At 35.0% G+C, this 22122-nt stretch overlaps 1 protein-coding gene across 1 annotated transcript in view; it reads left to right on the forward strand.

Moving 5' to 3' along the window:
- Positions 1-22122, forward strand: part of ANOS1 (anosmin 1) — a 136023-nt gene that overhangs the window by 30852 nt on the left and 83049 nt on the right. Inside the window, exon 2 of the mRNA XM_085212661.1 lies at positions 511-558. Coding sequence (XP_085068787.1) covers positions 511-558 — 48 coding nt within the window. The remainder of the gene's footprint in view (positions 1-510; positions 559-22122) is intronic.

Raw genomic sequence — 22122 nt, forward strand, 5'->3', positions numbered from 1 at the left:
AAATGTGTTATCTTGTGAAAATGTTAAACAAAACTGTCATGGTTGACTTTTGGTAAATGCAGTTCACGTTTAATCCATTATTCTATTTTCTTCAAGGCTGTTCATTATGTTTCCTTGTGAATTTATTTTAAGTATTGTGTAATATTGAAATGCAACTAATGAGTTCATGAATCACTACACATCCATATCGATTTCTTATATAAAGTGTTACCTTTGCTGTCTTGCTGGTAAATCCAGATACAGAGTGTTCGCAAAAGTGGACTAAGAGGAGACTTGAGTAAATTTTGGCTTTGCATGATAAAATGTTTTTCTAGCTTTTCTCAGATCCGCTTACACTTGCCTGAGCATTTTACTGGGCACAAGCAGTGTGGATTCAGAATTGTTACTAATGCTGTGATACATCATGCTCTAAAAAAGAACTGCAAGGTTAATTCTGTTTGAAACCGTTATGATGATCAGATCTATTCTTAAAAAGATGTTATACTCATGTATTTTTTATTTGTGTTTCAGAACAATGGATCACTTGCTTGGTGCCAGAATCACAAACAGTGTTCAAAGGTATGTTGTTTTCTTCCTTGTCCCATTTATGAAGTTATATGATTGCTTTCCATGTTGTTTGTAGATTAAGTAGTTTTCATCTCTTATTTGGAAACTTCGATCTATAAATGTGCAAAATTAATACCAAGTGAACTACTTTTTCAGGACAAAGGAATTATATTTGAGGATAAATATTGAGCATAGGTAAGCCAATATAATTCTTAGCTGGGAAAAAACAAGCAATTGTTTGATAAGTGATTGTGGTTATCAACAAACTTTACACTGTCTGGAATCTTCTGTATCATTTCTGTTTCAGTATTTTTGGACATAAGCAGTGAAATGGTCAGTCACTTTAAAATATTCACTCAATGTATATGCCATGGCAAAGGTACGCCATCATTCAACTCTTTATTCAATTTTTTGCATGACACTGAATTTTCTTTTAAATCATTCTTGAAACAGATCACTGATGCCTTGTCCCATCCTAGCATCTTGATCTGGCAAGCTTAGAGAGTAGGTGAACTAACAGTCAACTGACTGTGCAAAAATTTTACTATGGTATCTGAACAGAAACAGCAGTGATTTGGGAGCTTTGATGGTAAGAGTGGAATTACACATTCCAGGCACTGTTTGTTCATAAGTGTAATGAGAGATGCATTTTTGCAATGGCTTGGAAGTTTACCTGAAAATGATGAAGAGTTTTTTCCAGTATTCTTACCTAATCTTCCTGAAAATGTATTTCTATAATAATATGGGTATTTTATCTTCAATTTATTCTGGAAGGACATATTACAAATTGGATTAAAACAGAGTAGTATCATTCTGTATTGTTTTCTTAATCTATGTAAATGCTGACCTTGATTTTTAACATATAACAGTTTCTCTACATTTAAGAAGTGAGATTGCTGGTTCACTGAAGAGAGAATCTAGTTTTCATTAAAGTGCATGAGGCTGGAAATGAATTGTTATTGACTGTTCCACTATAAGAAAATAAAACAAAATTGAACACTGTCATTGGTATTAAAAACTATGTGTCACGACATCAGTAAAGGAAGAGAGTGGAAAAATTAGTTTTGTCACACTACTGTTTAGTTTTTGACATGGAATATTATCATTCTTGAGAAAAAGGGATTTGTCATAACTAAATTGCTTTTAAAGGAAGGTGTAATGGTCTTGTGTGGTACTGCAGTGATCCTGTTGTACTTTTCTTTTTTTAATTCACTTATCAAAGCTGCTATAGTATCCAGTCTGAAAGGCTTTACAATGATTTGTGTCTGCTTAGCAAAGAATGAGTCATGTAGGGAAAGCCCAGCTTTTAAAGCAAGACAGAGGTACAATGAATGTAAGAATTACCTTGATTGTATTAATCTCTTAAAATCCAACTACAGAAGTACATGCATCTGACACACACACACAGATGAAATTTTGTTTTAAAGTTATATTATTGTAACTCATACAACACTGAAGATGATATAGTTAATTTAGTTAAGTTTCAATTACTTTCTTTCATGATAGTGTTTTTAAAATAGAAAAGGTACAGTGCAGTCCTTCTTGTAACGTAACTACTTACAATTTTTTTTTTAAACATTTTTTCATTCCTATCCTAGGATAGCCTGTAAAAGTACAAGTCTTGGAAGAAAATATTGTCATGAAGCATTCACTGCAGGGCTTTTGCACGTATTTCCCCATTTTTCCTCATTTTCTCATTGGAAACACTTTTAGTCTCTGTTTTGGATTCTGTTTTCCTAGACCTGAATTGACAAAAGCTGGTGCAGATCCTTCTCCACTATTCTCTGAGAATAAGATTAGTCTGACACAGAAATCTGTAGTAATTTTGTGGACACAGTTTTGAACATAGAACTAGGAGAAATCTTTGAATACTTGTGTACTATGCCATTATTTTTTTCCTCATGGAAATCTGTATTCTTTGTATGTAAGGACACTTCTGTATTAGAAGTTTGCTGTAGAAGATCACTTTTTAGTTCATTTTGTTAGTGAAGTACCTCTGAAGTTAATTCAAGCACTTACACTGTTGCCCTCTAACACAAATATAGCCAACAACTGTTAGTTAGAAGATGAATACTTTGAAGAGCAACTAATTTTCAAACAGATGCAAATCTAATGAAGTAAAATTGATGTTGCTCTCACAGGAATGGTTGTAGATGGCTACCTGTATCTCGCTCACATTACTAGTTTTGTTATGTTAATGAAGGAAATTACAAAAGCGTGACTCTGAATATCAAAATATGCACCAATGATTTTATATGTAATTTAAGAACATTTCTGGAGACCAAACAGTGGATGTGAAGACAGTGAGTTAATGGGTAGTGTATTTCAACAGTGGTGACAGCAACAGTGGTTCAGCTCTACTGGTGTAAATTTTTACAAGTGCCGCATGCAGGCTTTTGTTCATCTCTGGTGAAAAAGCACAGCTAATGGTGGTGGCATTGTTGAAAAGTAGTGTTTTTTGATTGAGATTTTGCTCTACCAAACCAGTGTTCTTGTTCTCTTTATATCTGTTGTAATTTCCATAGAAACAAATAGGAGGCATTACTTTCAGAACAACCTACATGTTATAATAAGGACTATTGGATCACAAAATAAACTGCCTGTTTTGATAACAGCAGCTATTATTCACTGCCATCACACACTCCTACATCTTTGCTTATAGGGAGCTCAGTAGAAGACTGAGGGCTTTCATAGTTGTCTTCTACTTGAAATATGAGTGTTGAGGTAAACATGAAGCCTGTAGTCTTGACCTTAGTTGTGTAGTCAATGAAGTTTGTTGTGGGTGTCTAAAATAGAACAAAATTCTTTGCAAAGTCAACTCAAATCCTTCAAGGATAAAATATCGTGCTGTAGGCTTGCTCTTTTTGTACATTAGCAATAAACTGCTGAGCTCCCCCACTGACTTCATATTTGCTATTGAATTTAACCTTCAAATCTTTACATAAATTTTACTTAAAACTTTGTATTTCCTTAACTCATCCTCTGAAAATCTTCACTTAACCTTATGCCTCCTTCTCTCCGCTATGGTCTGTATTCTGTATCCCCACCTACTCATTTCTTACAGATCTATGAAAGTATCACTGAATTGATTAGCTTGGAAGGGACCACTTAAGATCTTCTTAAGACCCTCTTGGCTCGAGAAGGGTCAACTAGAGCAAGTTGTTAAGGACTATGTCCAGTTGGGCATTGAGTCTTTCCACAAGTGTAGACCTCAACTTCAATTTGTTTCAGTATTTGTCCACTCTTTTTTTTTTATGCCCAGAATGTATTTCTTTTTTTTTTTTTTTTTTTTTTGTGTGTGTGTGTTTGTGTTTTTTTTTTTTTTTTTTTTTTTTTTTTTTTAATTAATTGTTTTAAATTTGTGCTCGTTGCCTCTGGCCTGATCAGTGGGAACTACTCGAAGAGTCTGACTGCATTTTCTTATTCACCCCTGTAAGGAGAAAGTAAATTCCCCCAGGCATTTGATTCTCCGGATCGAACAGTCCCAGCTCATAGCCTCTTTGCATATGGTAGATTCTCCAGTCCTTTAATCATATTCATGGCTCTTTATTTTCTGCTTATGCTTTCTAAGCCCAAAATGACTCCTGCCAATTGTCATTCACAAAGATCCTTCCTTAAATCCCACTGGCTTCTGTTGTTTTATTGAGTCTTGCTAAAGTGAATATAACACATAGAATTACTTTTCCTGTTCTATCCTTGCCAGTCTGTGAGCTCCTTAGTACAGATGCTATTTACTTCTCAAGTACTTGGAAGTGCTGAGCACATAACAAGTGCTTCTCCATAAAAACAGTGAGTTAAACACTGGTGAGAATAACATGAAATGATAAAGTGTTCTACATTTATTCTTGTTTAGTCAAAAATGCATTTTATTCCAAAGAGGGGCCAGAATGTCTTGAAAAGGCATATGGATATACATACATACATATATATATAAATAAATAGATACATTTTACAGTTCCCTACACAAATTTTCTTTTTTTTAAGCAACTGAAAGTCAAAAGACCAGCAGGCACAATTTAGAACTGCATGTGCAGTGGCATTTGCAAGGACTGAAGATAAATGGAGATCATCATAATGCACTGTGAATTGCAGTAGAACTTTCTTGTTCCCAGCAGCCAAGGCACTGGTCCCTGATTGATTGATTCTTCAGGAAGGCTGAAAGGCTATTTTGAGTTTTCAGGGCTGAGAGGAAAATGTGAAAGTAAAGATTAATAAGTTTACAAATGCTGCAGCCAAATTTAACATATTCGTTCAAAAAAACAACCTTGATTTCATTTTAGAATAAGACACACTACTGAATTCAGTCTGTGAGTAATTCTTCCAGGTTTCCAGCCGAGCTCTTTTCAAAGATAATGCAGGTGGAAAGATGAGTTAATGGTTTAAACAATTAGAGGTTTGATGCACTCTTCCATCTGTCAAAGCCCACTGAAATGAAAGCTCACAGTTTTAATTTGTGCCTCCAGCATCAAACTCAGTCTGAAATGGTGTCAGTGATTTGCCCTGCCCACAGTACTGTCATTCTTATGGTAAGCATTCTGTGCACACATGCTGGGAGACTTTTATCAAACATATTAGTGTGCATTTGAGAGATCATTAGCCTGAAATAGCTGGAACATTCCAGGTTTCTTAGCCTGGAAACTCACATCTCTGCTGGAAAGTACGTTGAACCGCTCTTATTTACATGAGAATGCTACAGCAGGATAGCGATAATTTTTTAATAATTAAGAGGAATAGTGATTCTTCTGTTCAATTAAAATGATTTAAGTGCTAGCCCTGAGGATAAGGTAATTGATGTTTTGGGTTTTTTTTTTATTTTTTGTCTGCTTGAAAAAGAAATAAGGAATAAAATTTCTTTCTTAATTTGTTACAGAGTATTTTTCTTTCATCTACTTAAAGATAAGGTAAAACTATTTAATAGAGTCAAAGTTTATAAGAATTGCTCACATTGTTGGTTTTCTAAATAGATAAAATAATCCAAAGCATATATGAAATAAGAAGGCAGATGTAATACTGCTTGCATTCCTGTGGATGATTTAATTTTTTATTATGTTCATCTACAGAAAGGTAGAGGGGGCTGGGAGAACAAAAGTGATTAGATGATTAGAGCTGAAGTAGCTAAGAGTTGACTGAAGTTTCTGGATATTTTTGTTTGAAGAAGTAGTAGAAAGCTTTGTGATTCAGTGTATATACAAAAGCATTATTGTATAAATGTGCAATGATGACAAGAATTCTTTTGTTCTGTTAGGGCCTTGAGAAATGACAAATTAACAGAGTTAAAATCCAGAAGTGTTTACAATACTGTGTAATCTTCTGATGTATTGCTCTATACTTGTAAATATTGTCTTATTTTTTTGAGTATTAAAAAAGCAACTGTAGTAGAATATGGGATATTGAAATAAAAGGAAATAAAGAAAGTTCATACTCCTCATAGTTGCATGCAAGATCATAATTCCATTCTCCTACCGTGTTACCAACTAGACAAGTAAACTTGCAGGTGTAGAATAAATTGCTATTAAAATAAGTCCCTATTACTTGTTTTGAGTGGTAATATGAAACAGAAGGTGTTCTTTCCTAGACACTAGTTTTGGTTACTCAGCTTTTATTACTTGTTTGTTCAACTTGAAATTTTTTTGACTTGAAGAATAGATCTATGGGGCTCTTGGAAGGTATTATGATGGCCTTCATTTTGAATGGTTCTACGGTAACTTTCTGTGTCTATAACAAACGGTTAGAAATACATTCTTTTCATTTTTTTCTGCTTTTAAAAGTTAATCACGACTGCCAGAACCTTTACAATGATTAGAGAGGAGAGGATTGTATTGGTTATCTCTCCTTGTGCAGCATTTTTCATTGATTTGGAATGCTGCTGAATTTCTCATTGATAGAGAAAAGGATGCCTGTTTTGAATCTTGCTTTTCTGGCTAGTTGTATCTGGCCCATTTGCTAGCAGAAGTAAGCAAGTCTGATCACTGGGCTGTTTGAAATTTGAACTACTGAATACTGAGAAAAATGTGTGCATAGCCAGCCAAAGATTGAGTAGCCCTCTTTCATGGAGAAAGGACACAAAATTGTCATTAGTGGCTGAATTGTACTAACACTGGCTTTGAGGATTATAGCATAGGAGCCTCAACACCAGCCTCAAAAATGCAAATGTTGGCATTAGACCTTAGTCTGCATACTCTACAATATATACAAAAATGCTCTACAGCTAAGGAGAGAAATGTGTGCATGGGCACACACACACACATGCCACGACAGATATTTATTGAGGCTGGCATTCTGAAGCACTAAATGCTTCTTTAACTTAGCTTTGTCTGCTTCAGTGAACACTGTTCAGAATCCAGGGATATTGAGACTGCAGAACCCTTTATTTAGAGGTATTTGAGCACAAAAATAATCCCTTCCTAGAAACTTTTGAAATAGCAGCTGAGCTATGCAGCCTAATCAACTGTAAATCTTTGCCATCTAGCAAGCAGTTGATTAAGTAACATCTCGCAGATGACCAGTCATCACTGGAGCAGCACTGGTCAGATAGGAAAGACAGTACTACGGAGACTAAGACAAATTAGTGGTAAATATGCTTTAAAACAAATAAAAGAATTATCCTTTTCAATCTTTAGAGTTTTCCCAGGTCTTTCACCATTCAGGTTGCTCTAATGTTGTATGTATTTTTTCCTCATCTTTCAGTAAATTTTCAGTCAGAAGGCAGAGGTAAATATATAACATACAAGTATATTTGATATTATGATTTCTCAAACACATTTTTAGTTCCCTAAGCTCAGCTGCATGAGTGCTACTCTGGAATTTTAATAGCTCGTATAAATCAGAGAATCTGTACAAAATTTATAACTTTGCAGTTGAGATCAGAATCTTAATTTTGTCATATTAAAGTACATTTCATTAACCTAATTAATTCCTGATGCAAAACAGGCTGTAATAGTCTGTTTAAATGATGATCCTTTTCTCCTCTTGTAGGAGACAACTGCAGAGCTAGATCAAATATAGCTCTAGTTAAGTGACAAAGACAAAATGTACTTACAATGACCTTTTAATGTAGTAATAAAATACATTCAAGCCACTGTAAAGGGATAGAGCTTGAAAACCATGCAAGTCTCTATCTAACATTTGACTTTAAAAGAAGTTTTGCTTGAAAATATCCAGGGCCTTATCCAAAACCCTCTGAGGTAAGGAATAATGACTTTAAACAAGCATAAGATTATACTTTTTCAAGTGACTAACTTTGGAGTTTCTCCATTATCATGATACTGAAGGAGATATAAAAATGTATTTAGGTTGAGGATACTGTGCTGAGAGGACACCATGTGTCTTTGAAACACACAGCTAAGGAAGTAAGAGCCCTTTTCTCTACACTTACATTGAGTTGTAAAGAGTGCATTGAAATAGAAGTAGGAACTATGGCTATTTTCCATTTTTGAGTGCCTGAAAGAATTGAAGAGCAGCCTGAGCATGGAAGCATGGTTGTCCCAGAAAAATAACTTGCAAGTTTCATACACTCAGTGTGATATTTAATCAGGCATTACAGAGTTAATTGCTGTTTAGCACCATCTGTAAGTTAGAATAAGTCTCTATGTTGAGCAAAAACAAATGTTTCTAAGAGAGTATGGAGTCAAAGAGCTGTTGTGCCAAGGAGTTTAAGCGGATCTCCTCGCTGGTTTTTATTGAAGATTTCTGCCTAAAATCAGTTCAGGGTATATTCTTCGGTTAATGGATCAGAAAGGTAATTCCTCTTTGCCAGTTCTTTCAGGAGAATCATGCTTGCTCTACAAACTGCATACATTCTGATTTTAATCAACTCAAATGTTTTTAATTATTTCAATAGCCTGAAAATTTTGAACACACTGAGGCACATAGAAATGTACCAGGCACAAATCCCCAGAAGTAAGATACTGACAGAAAGCAGACACAGGAGAATATTCAAGCCTATTTACCAATATTGTAACTTTTCTGAAGTCATGTGTATCTCTGAAATTGGAGGCTACTTCCTGAACTCTAATTTAAAATTGGTTTGCACCTTCACTTCATACAAAGTGAAGAATTACAGAAGAATTACAGAATTAGGAACTATAGAAGGTATGAACTAAAGGGGAAAATCATATGCATATTTCTTGAATATTGCTAAACGTATTTAATATTCATGGGAAAGATGAAGAAATATTTGGGGCTCATTTTCAATATACAGAGTTCCTCATGAAAGAATACCATCAGGATCCACTGTATGAAAATGGAAGAGGAAAAGGCTAACTATTCAGCTCAGTACTATTTTGTTGCTGGCGCAACTAGGGGTAAAAGGAATATGCTTTTTGAGGAAGGTTTTTCTCAGATTGTGTTTAGAAATGAAAGATTTGTGTAACGAATTCTGGAAAGGGATTTCTTCTCTGTAGTATAAAACAGAAATCCTGAAATTATGAACAGGGGTCTTTACTCCAGAATATGCTGTGCTTGCTTTTAGATGTAACACTTCTGGATTCCACCAATAACATGCAAAGAGTTTATAGAAAAAATAAAGAAAACAGATAACCTATGTTTATCTCTCAAAGAAATGATGTAATTGTTATAGAACCATATATTTGAATATATCCAAAATATATTAAGTATCTGCAATGAATCCAGGTATGAACAAGAAAGGAAAATTCAGTTAAACCAGTTGGGATTTGAACTACATAATTTGAGGATAGTAGAAATTTTCCAGATTTGGGAATCCAGAACCTATTTTTAAAGCAGTATCATATTAGGAATGAAATATCTCCAACTTGTTGATTTATGTTAAACCTTTAGCTATATATTAACTAGTTATATTTTGAACTTCTTTGGGATAGAAAAATATTTATTTTACGTAAATCATAATACTCTGTTAGCCCTAATAAACATGGCTAGAAACCAGGGTATTACATAGAGTTACTACTTTGCCATTGCCTACAACTTATGTCCATTCAAATAAGACTTGATCAACGAATGGATTCTGATCTGTTGCTTTTTGTAATTTTTCCACTTTGGCCTGGCCTGAAAATACCGTATAAAGCACCAAATGCATGCCTGGTTCATGCTGCTCTTGTCGGGAGGAGTACTAATGATGCTTGCTTTCTGGGTGGCAAGAGTGCTCAGGGAGGTGTGTGGTCACACTCAGCAGGCAGAGATCAGTCTGGCTACAGTTGTTAATTTTTGTTTGAATGTAGTGATATCTGAGGATCTCATTATTCATTCACTTGGTGGCAAGAATAATGGACTGTGAGCAAGGGAGGGAATCAGAGGGTCCTGGGTGAGATTTTTGTGAGGTTAGGAGTTGCAGTTATAAAGCAGCACTGAGACAATAAGAGCTGACAAGTAACAATTTAAATCAATGACAAACTTTCCAAACCTGTCATAGCCACCTTGGAAGATCATCAGTTCAACAAATACTTTTTTAAGAACTGCTGGTGTCTCAGAAAAGAAAAAAAACCTCCAACAGCTTTATACTGAAAATTTGTTCTGCCCATATATTATTTAGGATTCTACCTCCCTACCGTCATTTATAGTTGAAGATATTTGCATATTATCAGTGCTGTGTCTTTTTTAAGAGTTAAGTTGTTACTACGCCCAAGTTTTCCTTGTTAAAAATCATCTTTCACTTTGAATTATCATATGTAACTCCTATGATAATTGTGATTATATTTTTTGGTAGGGTGGGGACATGATAGAGAAAATAAAAATCCTTTGATTTGCTCATTTTCTTCAAAAGAGGAATTAAATCTTTCAGTTTCATAGCTGAGTATTTTAAAATTAATTGATAGTTATATAATATATTTGAATAACAAACCAAGCATTTTAAAAGAAGTAACTGGTTTGTTGCTTTCTTTCCTTGTTTTCTGCTTTTGATTTTTAAATAATCTGAAACCAGAACTCAGTGCAATTCTGTTACGTAGATGTATTTTTAAAGGAGAATACTGCTTTATAAAATCACAATATTTACTTCATTCAATGTAGTATCTGACTGAGAAAATCATCTGATTTTCGTGTTTCCTGGATTTAATAAGGACTTTAAAGTATTGCAGAAAGAATTTAGTTCCGTAAATGGCAAGGAAGTAGGTCATCAGCATCTTCAGAGAAAGGTTTCTTTGTCCTCATTATTCCTAGATTCATCACTCTGCAAGTACATTTTATAATACATTTGGAAGTAGTTATGGTAAGGAAACAAGTATATCTATATGCTGTTCTTTGAAGACATCCCTTCCATTTTTTTTTTTTTTCCAGAGACAGTGGAAAAATAGAGTTGCAAACACTATTCATATAGATTGTTTTTTAATTACTAAGACAGCAAGATTGAATGAATCAGAAATTTTACTCATTCAGTGGTAGGAAGATTGTCAGCTGTGAAGCTGATTTAAAGTGTCATGCGTTTGCAAAGTGTGTAACTTGCTTAATGGCCACTTAAGTTTCTACTTTTGGCAGATGATGCCAACAAAGACTTCTGTGGTTTTCTGTGAAAGTAATGGTAAGAGGACAGCATGGCAGTGAAGGAGCAGTGAAAGGTCAGTGCAGTGGGGTAGGCAGATGACATACCCTCATCTTAACAGAAAACTGGCAAGGGTGGTGCCTGCCCTGCCGGGTAGATCATGTGTGCAGAAGATTTTTGTACATCTGATCTCTTCCTACACAATCTTCCTCTTGTTAGGAAATGTGCTATGTTTTCTTCTTATATAAATTTAACTTATTTAGAAAGTGGAATTGTTCACAAAAAGGAAAAAAAAAAAGCTTCTATCATAATAATTTGAACAGTTTTTTCCTCTCCCCAGGTTGCCATGGTTTTCAGTGTGGATGCAATTCAAGTAGATGTATGTGTGGCAGGTGTGTTTTGAGTTTGCACAGAAACTTGCTTCATTCATCCATTGGTTCAGAGTGACATCTTAAGCACATTATAGTTTAGTTTTTACTGGTGTTTTTTTTTGTTTGTTTGTTTTGTTTTGTTTTTTGTTTTCCCCCTGGGGAAAGGCCGAAATACCTCAATACAGTTGTATTTTTTATGGTAGTTCTATCAAATAGTGAATTTCAAGGAAATCTCTTGAATATATTTTATAGTGCTGTCATAGAAAGCTAGTGCATTTTTTTTTTTTTTTTATTACCCACATTTGTTGGGTGATGACAGGTTATCAAACAGTATGGAGCTGTTTAACACCTTTGAAGAGGACAATAAAGAGACTTGTGACACTTGCTTAACAAGAAGCACAGTATGTTTTGAGAAATCTGTCATTGAGAAGACAGGCCTCTGAAGATGTCAGGCCTGTTTTGACCTTTCTGCTTCTTGTTTGTGTTCTACTGTTTCAGCTTTGCAAATGACTCCACATTGGGTACTTGACTTGAAAGCAGGCATATAACCTGGAAATGAAATGAATAGATTTGAGAAACTTGGGTAAAAAATAGTTTCTGTAATGTCTCAGTTGCATCTCAAAACACTGACTATACTTTCTCTTCATGACTACAAAATGCTATTAAAAGTAGCAAGAATATTTGTCCTATTGAATTATATATATATATATATAGTTTTTTTGCGTGGTGTGTCAAAGTGGTAAATGTTGCATTAAGTCCAAATACTACTGATGTGTAGTACTGTATGTCTACAGTAATGTGAGCTCCTCTGTAATGATATATGACATTCTGTTTGCATGCTCTGTGCTATATTTTACCCAGCATTTGGATAGCATGATATTCTGACCTTGTCTTATTGGTGATCTCATTTACTGTGAATGTTGCAAGAACAGTAAACAAAGCCTGAAAGAATTGTCAAGCCGCCAAGTTATATTGTTCTGTATCTTTTCAAGACAATGCCACAGAAATTTATCTGTCTTGACACCTTTGTCTCTTGTATTAAGAAAGCCTTAACAAACTTCTCTTTAGTTTGTTGGTCTACCATCTAAAAATGCCACATTGTATGAAGAGAACAGGTGGAAAGGCTTTTAAGAAAAGGCCTCAGGGAGATGGAGTAAGATAGGAAAAAATAGCAGCAATGGAATTGTGTAAGGGATTCTGAGATTGATGAAATTGTAGGATAAAGAAAGCATGCAAAGCATTTAAATAACACTTTTGTATTATGGCTTATAAATTAGTATGAATAGCACTACTGTGTATATTTGTTTACAAATACGTTCATTAGAAGCACACTTTTTTTTTCATTAATCCAGCAGCTGTTTACGAATGTCAGTGAGAGCAGTAATTCCTTAACTGTTTTCTTTTACTGTGTTTTCCTTTCATCTTCCTCTCTCACTCCCCCAAGAAACCTATAAATGAGAAATTTTCAAACTGTAGGAGGATTTTGCTTCTAACTCCTTAGGCTCTGGAAAATGTGAACCTAAATCTGTGCATAATTTACTTTAAGTTGAATATCAAGCTTGTTTCATTTGGATTATTTAAATTGTTTCATTTTAGAGATCTATATATGAGAGATAAACAAAGGATACAGAATTACATCTTGATAATGATGCTGTATTTTCATCAAATTGCTTAAATAGCTTTTCTAACCACTTTTGCTTTTAATGGAAGGTGTTGTTGGCAGTACACATTCAGTAGGCATTTGTAAATAATGGGAACTTCAAAGGTGAGGGAAGTATATTAACAAAGTGGCTGTCAGAATGAAAGTGTGATTGTAGCATAATTTTACTGAGGTTTGGGGGTAAGCTCTAATTTATTTACAACAAAGTTAATCATCTTCTAGTTGAACAGTTAAATACTGAGGACATCTCTTTTTTGAGTCTTATGCCTCAGCCAATTGACAGAAGATAAGCTCTTGTACACATCCCTCCATGCACTTTCAAAGCGCAGTGGAGCTTATTATAAATGAATGACTCATACACAGGGTGGAACAAATACACCATTGGTAGCCTACAGAGATAATAACACTGACCTCCGGTCATTTTACAAGAGAACTCTCTCGTGTAGGTCGACTTCCCACTGCTTTAAGCCCAACCTAAATAGACTATTCATGGGGAACCGGACTGGCAGATTAGAGATTTATATGCACAAATACGGGCATTAGCAATGTGGTCTATGCACTTTCGGACATGAAGAGGTAGTTTAAATGATCTGAGCACTAAAGGCAAAAGGACATTTTTCTGTAAAGAAGTGGGTTTCTAAACTTCCTAAAACTTACTAAAATACGTAGGGCAGTTATAAAGATTCAGCCTTGCTGTGCATGTTTATATAGGTTCAGAAATAAGGGTTAAGTCAGTATTCATGTCTCATAGGTGACACTGGGGGGTAGTTGCTAAGAAGACAAAGTCAACATATGCTTTAACATGCATTATTTGCTTTCTCCCATGTATTATACACTTACACACAAAATGAGTAAGCAAGAATAGATAATTTTGTAAAACCACAGATTCTAACATTGGTCACATACTATCCACTTTAGGAAGATCTTGAGATATTAAATTTAGGCTTTGAAATATGATGAACACACTAGTGATAAAGACACTAGTTCACATTTTTACATCGTGTTGCAAAGTATATTCTGTGTCACCTTCCAACTGTAAAGCCTTAATGTTCGTGGAATGCAGTTTGTCAGTAGAACTGCTCTACTCAGCACATACTACGAAGAATTTTAATTTGTGCCTCTTTGCAGAAACAGTGTGTTCTTCTGCCTATTTTAACAAAAGGTTATATTGAAATGGATGTTTTCAAAGAAGATAACAAATTACTGAAGACATTTTTATTGTATTTTCTCTCACAGGGGAGAGAAAAACAAAGAAATAGTGAGAGAGTAGGGAAGGAGAGGGGGGGATATTCTCCCCCTTGCCTTTCTTCTCGCATTCTCTAACACTAATTTAAAGAAAAACACATGAAGAAACACCCTTATGTTGTTATTTTCTTTATTTCCTGTAATGAATGAGAAATTTAACAAGATCTTTCTTCCCATTTTCTTGGCCCCTTAATACAGAACACTGTGACATACACTTGCAGAAAGAAGGCTGATGTATCACTGATACTTGATTTATAGAGAGTGTGATAGTAAAAATGTGATGAAAATATGTATGAAAGAAAATTGAAAGACTACAAATGAGAGTTTCCAAATTTATATATAGTAGACCAATTGTCTTAGTCACACTTCATGTGAGATACAAGACTTCCTGACTAGATCTTCTAATGTAAGCTACTGTGATATATTTTCAAGATGTTAATTTTCTGAATCTGTTTTGGTACCATCATATTCAACATTTACTGAAAATACTGAACATGCCCTTTGTTTTAACAGTTTCTAAATGAAAGTATTCATTTAACCTCTTATTAAATGAGAAAATTGTTGACTGGTAATACTGTATGTACCTATATATCCATATACGTTTTAAAATAGTTGTTATTCTCTTTGAAGCAGATGAATTGATGTTGGCAATGACATTCAATCACCTGGCTCAGGAGACTTTCCTGAAATCTGAATCTAGAGATCTTGGTCATTCCTCCCAAAAGACAAATCCAGCATTGCTTGTCTTACTTTCTACCCTGACAAAACTTCAGAGAAAGTCAGGGCACTGCAGTGACACAAAGTCTTTTCCTAGCAATTACTTCATTCAAGTTGAAGAGTTAGCAATCGTGCAACAGCCTTGAGGTGATTTTCTGTTTGGAAGTTGCAGGAGGTAGCTGATAGAATAGCACACAATTTCATTTTTGGAAATGGCTAAAGACTGAGATTTTCACAAAACTACATTGCGTTGTGAATGTTAGTTTTTATATGTAATTCATATTTACATGGCTGTATTTTCACATATCTGGGATTTTTTTTTTTTTAAGGTAGAAACTGGTACATAGAAAAGGTAGAACATTTTCACTTGTTTTTTATCTCTGCTGCATCATCTATGTAATCTAGCACCCTCCTTTATAGAAATACACAATTCTCAAATATGTTAATTTCTTTTTAAATCCCCTTTGTTTAAACTCTTTTTTTTAAAGTGCTAAGTGCTTAAAAGCCTTTTGATTCTTCCATTATGTGAATTAGTTTTGATCAGTATAATGACTTTTTCTAGCATTTGCAGAACTGTGACTTTTTTAGAGGTAGTTGCCATGAAAAGGGAGAAAAGAAGCACAAATACTTGTCACCTTTTGCTTCCAGATGTCGCGCTTATCTTCTCACCTCAGGTTTTAGCTTCCTGATAAGTACAGACTTCTTCCCTTCATAGGGAAAGAATGTTGGAAGGTCTTTTCTTTGAAAACTCTAAATTTTGCCTTGTTCTAAGTGCATTTTGAATGCTTTACATCTGTATCTGTTCTTGGTCTTGCTACTTCACAAAGTTGCTTTTAGACTTTCAACAAACACAGACTATGCCATCCTAAGACAATTGTGGGTTAACATAGGTGCCAAAATGCGTTTGGGACTGCTATGAGGCTTTGAGCTTCTGAAATGGTGAAGATGAGGTGTTCATCTTGGTGAGCACTTCAGTTCCTGTAAGCTTTTTTGTCGGTTTCTCTTTTATGCTTGACAGTCAGTTTGGGAGAGAAATGCCCTGTGTTTTTTTGTTTGTTTGTTTATGGAATATATTTTTATAAAGCTTATGTCTGAAATGGCCATGTTTGCTCTTGAACATAATCAAGTATTCCAAAATAATAATGACTATTAGGATGTCTCAAGAGACATTTTTTAGTAAGGCATTTATTGTGTTGGATGGTGCAGTGAGAGGTTACAATAGAAAGCTAGAAAATTGTTAAAGAAAATTGGTGATCATCCATCATCAGTATCTTCACTTGGGCCTCAAATTAGAGACACTGTATATGCTTTCTGCATTTTGTCTTTGACGTAAAATCCACTTCCCAAGGAAATATGTATATTATTTTCTCATGTCTGTGTGTCAGTTGTTAAGGAACACCACTGATGCCACTAGAACTGGGAGGAGAGTGTAATTCTGAAGCTGAGCAGTGGTGCACCACTTATGACAACTTATGCAACTTCATTATTTGCTTTTGCTTTTTGATGCAGAAATCTTTACAGATGATTACAGCCCGAGTTCCTAGAGCCTATAGACTGCAGTCTATAAAAGTGTCTAAATTAAACGTCCATCTGCAACTACCATAAACTCTGTTTTACAAAAGGATTATGTCTGTCCGAAATACTGGGTCTACAGCACTGGTAATTGACATATTCTTTATATTGTGGTACAGTCATCAGTTGTATCATGGGAAACTTTTCAAGCCATGAATTTGTTTCTTAAAGAGCTTTTGTGCATATAACTGTATGGCATCCTGATGTAATCAGAGACTCTTGCTGTATTGTGAGTGAATAAACAACAGCACTCTTCTCTTACTACATAGACGCAGAGCCTGCAAACTGCTTTAGCAGTCTCTGCTTTGAATAGAGGGGTTTAAACTAGGTGATATCCAGAGCTAACTTCAAACTTCAGCTATTGTGGGATATAGATACAGATGTCATCATGAAGTATAATATAACAAGTAAAAATTAGACCACTGCACTATTTCTATTATGTGCATCCTTGGGACAGTAAGTTTCTTACTAGCCAAAACAGGTGCTTTAAGATAAGAAGTTGAAAAGGGAAGATATGAAACTTGAAGAAAAAAGGGAAGAACTGGCAGCTACTGTCTTCATTATCCAACATAAAGTTGTCTGTTTCCTTTGAAATGCAGATTTTGTTTAAAAGAAGGAAGAAAAAAGCAGCAGCATTTAATTCATGTTCAGGTTGATGTGATATTTTTTTCAAGGAGCAGATGAAATGTCCTGGAGGAGGGGTGTGTGCTAATTTTAGGCTTGTACAGGCTGCCTCTTGAACTGCAAGGAAGTATCGCTGCTTCATTTTTAGTGATCTTTGTTGCTGTGGAGTATGGGAGCTAGTACTTACGTTTATTTTTTCACTTTATATTTGCAGATGATTTTATTCACAAGAGGGACACTGCTTGTAATTTTTGTATTGTTCATAATTATGAGAGGAATTTCAAGAGAATAAAAAGTTGCCACACTCACTTGTGATAATTGACAACAAATAGAGTTATGCTAGTATTTCATTTGGGGCAATAGCTAAGAGGGCTAAATTGTTGTTTGTTTGTTTGTTTGTTTTTTAAGCTTATATTCATTCTTATTACTGAACAGAGTGGAAAGCCATGCTGGTGTAAATTACTGGATGAGAGTCTGAAAATTAAATACCTCTTCTCATCTCTCATTTAGATCTTGTAACTTACTTTCATCCTCTCTGCTCTTGTTTTTTTCCTTAAGTTCAGTTGATTAACCATATTTCAGATTAATGTGTTGCTAACTCGGTGAGATCTCTGGTGGCTTCTATTTGAAAAGCGGTTAGTTACTTTCACAAGAGATGCTTTTGAGTGAAAGCTACCTTAACAAGCTTTCTGCTGGACTTTCTGGTTTTTGATGTGTTGTGGATTCTCTTCATACCTGATAGTCTGAATCACTCTGGTGAATTCTGTTGAGCATTGAATATGTATATATACATACTTACCTATGAGGGTGCTCTAAAAGTAATGTTGGAGGCAGATATTGGTGGTATGGCAGTAGAGGTTGAACCCTCCCACCAACATCCCCTTACATGTTGTTGCATGGCAGATGGCAGCAGAGGGGCAGCCTTACAAAATAGCATCTGTCATGTAAGTGCATCTGAAGCAAAGGGGTGGAAATAAATTCCTCCATGAGGAAAGATTGAACCCTCTGACATTCATTGATGCTTGCTGAATGTTTCTGGAGAGCAAACAGTGGATGTGAGCACAGTGCAGAGGTGAGTGATGAATTTCAGCAGTGGCAATATTAACATGAAAGACAAGCCACGTTCTGGACAGATGTGCACAGCTGTCACACGGTGAAATGAAAAGCAGAGTATTCATGCAGATGAGCTGAAACAGTAGATTACAACTAGGGAACAGTGAACAAAGCTGAGTATTGGCTTAAGCACATTGGAAACAGTGGTGTCCACGTTGGAATATCATGGTGTTTATGCTGGGTGGGTCTTACTAATACTCAGTAATTATAAATAAATAAAAAAAATTATAAATAAAACAGTAACAGGAAGAGCAGTGTATGCAAGTTTGTCAGGAGCTATTGAACTAATGTGATGCTGAAGCTGACAGTTTCTGACAGTTTCCTGGATCACACAGTTACCAGTGAAAACACGTGTGACCCTTCTGGATTTCCCAGAACTGAGAAAAACTATCACTTCTGATTGCTACATCACAATGCTGATGAAGCTGAAGGTTTGAAATTCCAAAGCCAGAACAGAGAAGACAACCTTTCTCTAGCAACATGGTAATGCCAGGTCCCATATGAGTCTGAAGACCATGGAGCACATTGCTAATGTTGGTGGCACTGCCCTATCACACCCACTATATAGCCCGGATTTGTGCCTTCTGACTTCCATCTGTTTGGACCAGTGGAAGATGAATGGTGTGAGTGACAGTTTTCTAGTAATGACGTTGTCATAGCAGCTATGAAACAGTGAGTCACCTCCACTGACGCAGATATTTATGAGCGCAGCATGCAGGTTCTTGTTCATTGCTGGTGAAAATGCGTAGCTAATGGTGGTGATTATGTTGAAAAGTAGTGTTTTGTAGCTGAGAATTTGCTCTATCAAATAGTGTTATTGTGGTCTTTGTATCAGTTGAGGTTTCCATGAAAATAAATAAGAGACATTAATTTTTGAGTAGGCTATGCATATTTATATATGTGTGTATGTGTAAGCATGTGTATATATGTATATTGCTGTGACTAGTTGCTGACAGACAACAGGAGATTGAATTTGCTCTCTAGATTCTGTCCAGGGAGCTAATTAATCTATGATGATTCCAGCTTTCCAATATACCTATATCTTCCCTGATCTTATTAGCAGAAGAATGAGATGCAGTCGTAGGCTAACCTATATTTTTGAAGTTGTATTTCTCATTTGTCATTTTGATGGAGTTAGATTCCCTCTATAGAAATTAAAAAATATATCTTGTCTGGATAAAATCACTCTAATTAGTGCAAGTCAAAGGCTCAGTGCATGTGTTCCCTTCAGTCAGAGCTGGTTTGTGTCCTGTGATTTTTTTTTTTTGTTTCTTTGTTTCTATTGAAGAGATTAAATTCCCCAGATTTTTATCACTTTGTCCCTCTCAGCAGTATCTCTGTGATTACTACTTCTCCATTCTGTGGCTCCAGAGAGCACAGCCTAGACTTCTTCAGTTCAAACAAGTTTATAGTTTTTATGAGCTTGCCTCATGTTGACTGAAGAAAGTCATGGACCCACTTGCTTGAGGAAATCATGAGGTGCAATATTTTCTAGTATAAAAGGAGCACAAAAAATTGGAATATAGAGATTGTCACAGCAAAATATAGACTATTTAAAGCCTGAGGGACTTGCACTATCATCTAGGGGTAGAAAAGGATTTTAAATGTTGAAAGTAATTCAGGTAAGAATAAGATTTTGATTTATCTGGACTTGAGAGACAGGTGATTTTGTCACTGGTATGTTTTAAGCAGTCTTAGCAAATTCTGAGTCCCCTCTCTTTCTAACTTTCCCATCTGTAAAATGAAATTGTGTTTACCTCCCATAGGTTTTTTCATGGTTATAAAAGTGCATAGATATCACTCGATTTGCTGTTAAACTGAAAAAGAACTCCATTCTTTAAGTTTGAGACTGCATACATGGGTTTATGAAATTACTGAAATGCCTATTGGAAAGAAAAATGTAATGATCTTTGAAATGAAAATTTTACTTGTCTCCTATGGCTGTCTTTATAGAATGAAATATTGCAGTGAATACATGCATTGTTTGCTGTCCAGTGTCTCTGTGAGGTGTTTGCACCAGTTCACAGCTAAGTGTGATGATTTTATTGAAATCAACAAGGAAATACAGAGAAGAAAGAAATATGAGTACGTAACACCTTATCAGAATACAACTAAGAGCAGCTTATATTTTCTATCTTGGAAATCATATAACCTTTTCATAGGTTCCATTGGATTTAGTTATAACTGTGTATTGATTACATCTAGTTGTGGTAAACAGGAAAAGGATTATATTGTCATAGCTATAAAAGTCCAAATGCCTTTGCCAAAATTAAAACTTTATTGGGATATTTTTGTAATAATTAGTGTGTCATAATGTATGTGCTCCCTTTGGTTACACTTAAATTTTGTATTAATCGTATTGTCTTTCATTTCTTTTGTATGATAACTGATACCATGGTAAGTTGATAGGTGTGAAATAATTCTGCCATGCTTTGGCTCTCTATTTTCAGCACGACAGATAAATAGCTTAATTTTTCTTATGTCATAAACTGCTCTAGCAGATTGTTTTAAATTTATGTCCTCCAAAGATACTAGTGGTTGATGAAATATTTTAACATTATTAATATATGCTGCTCTGTCACAAATATTCACTATTTTGCTGGTAATGAACACCTACATGGTTAGCCATGGAAGACAAGCTCTTAACTTTGTTCTAATATCCTGTGATAACAGTTAGTATAGGTAAATGATGAGTAAATAATTGGTCTATGTAGTATTTTACCCATTCCTTATGCTTCCATTTAGCTCTCTGTTATCTTGCCTCGGTTTGGTCTTTCTGGAAATGTTCAAGAAGTTATTACAGAGAGCATTAGCATTGCCCAGGTGGCCTGGCATACAGCATCTGAATGTTTGTCCCATAGAAAGGAAGAAGGGGAGAAACAAGTACTAGCTTCCTTGTTTGCATCACCAGAACTCATAAACATAATACTGGTGAATTTTAATATGAGGGTTTATCAACTAAGAAAGATGAAGTCAGAGCATATGTTCTTTTCTGGAATCTCTTCTGAGGAGCAGATAGCCAGTGTGAGAAAGGTAAAAGCAGTCGAATCCCACATCATCTCTCAGTTTGCCATTGCAAAATCAGCTCCTTCAAAGCACCATAGCTACAAAAAAAAACTTTTCAAAAAAGCTTTAGAAAAAAGAAAGCTAATGCATATATCTGTCACAACAGTATTTTTTCAAGTGTATTTGTAGAATCAGTGTGAAAATATCATGTCTTATCTGCAGCTCAACTCACTTATTTTCTCTGTTATTATTATTTTTTTTTTTGGTGAAAGCAGTAACATGCTGTGTGAATCATCTCAGTCATTCTAGCGACAGTGGCTGAAAACTGATGCAAAATGTTACGAATGTGTATTTTTTGTTCTGTATTGTGATTCAGAATATAAACAATAATAATCTAGTTCATTTGAAATCAAATAATTTACCTTTCCTTATTCTATGTAACTAAAACTTTTATTCTGTATTATCCTGCTCTCCATTTTTTTGGTCAACTTCAGTAACAACTTGGCTCTCATTTGTTTAAATAATTTGTGAAAGACAAAGGAGTTAGAGGTGAGTCTGAGACAAATTTAATTTTGTGTCCTGTCTGAAGAATTTCATATGAAAGCATCTAAGTCACCTGAGTGTGGGAAGCAATCACAGTTAACTTTTTTAAATGTAGAGGTTGAAAGGGTGGAAGAAGCGTAAGGATAAACCCAATGATCTCACTTCTAATTTTATTTGAAAGAAGTACAGGTCTTTCTGGACATTCTTTCGTCTGTGAGTTATTCCAATGTATCTTACAAGTACAAATGGGAATAATTGCTATCCAAGCCATCTGC

The sequence above is a fragment of the Meleagris gallopavo genome, chromosome 1 (genome assembly GCF_905368555.1).
Source record: "Meleagris gallopavo chromosome 1, MGAL_WU_HG_1.1, whole genome shotgun sequence".
Taxonomy (NCBI): domain Eukaryota; kingdom Metazoa; phylum Chordata; class Aves; order Galliformes; family Phasianidae; genus Meleagris; species Meleagris gallopavo.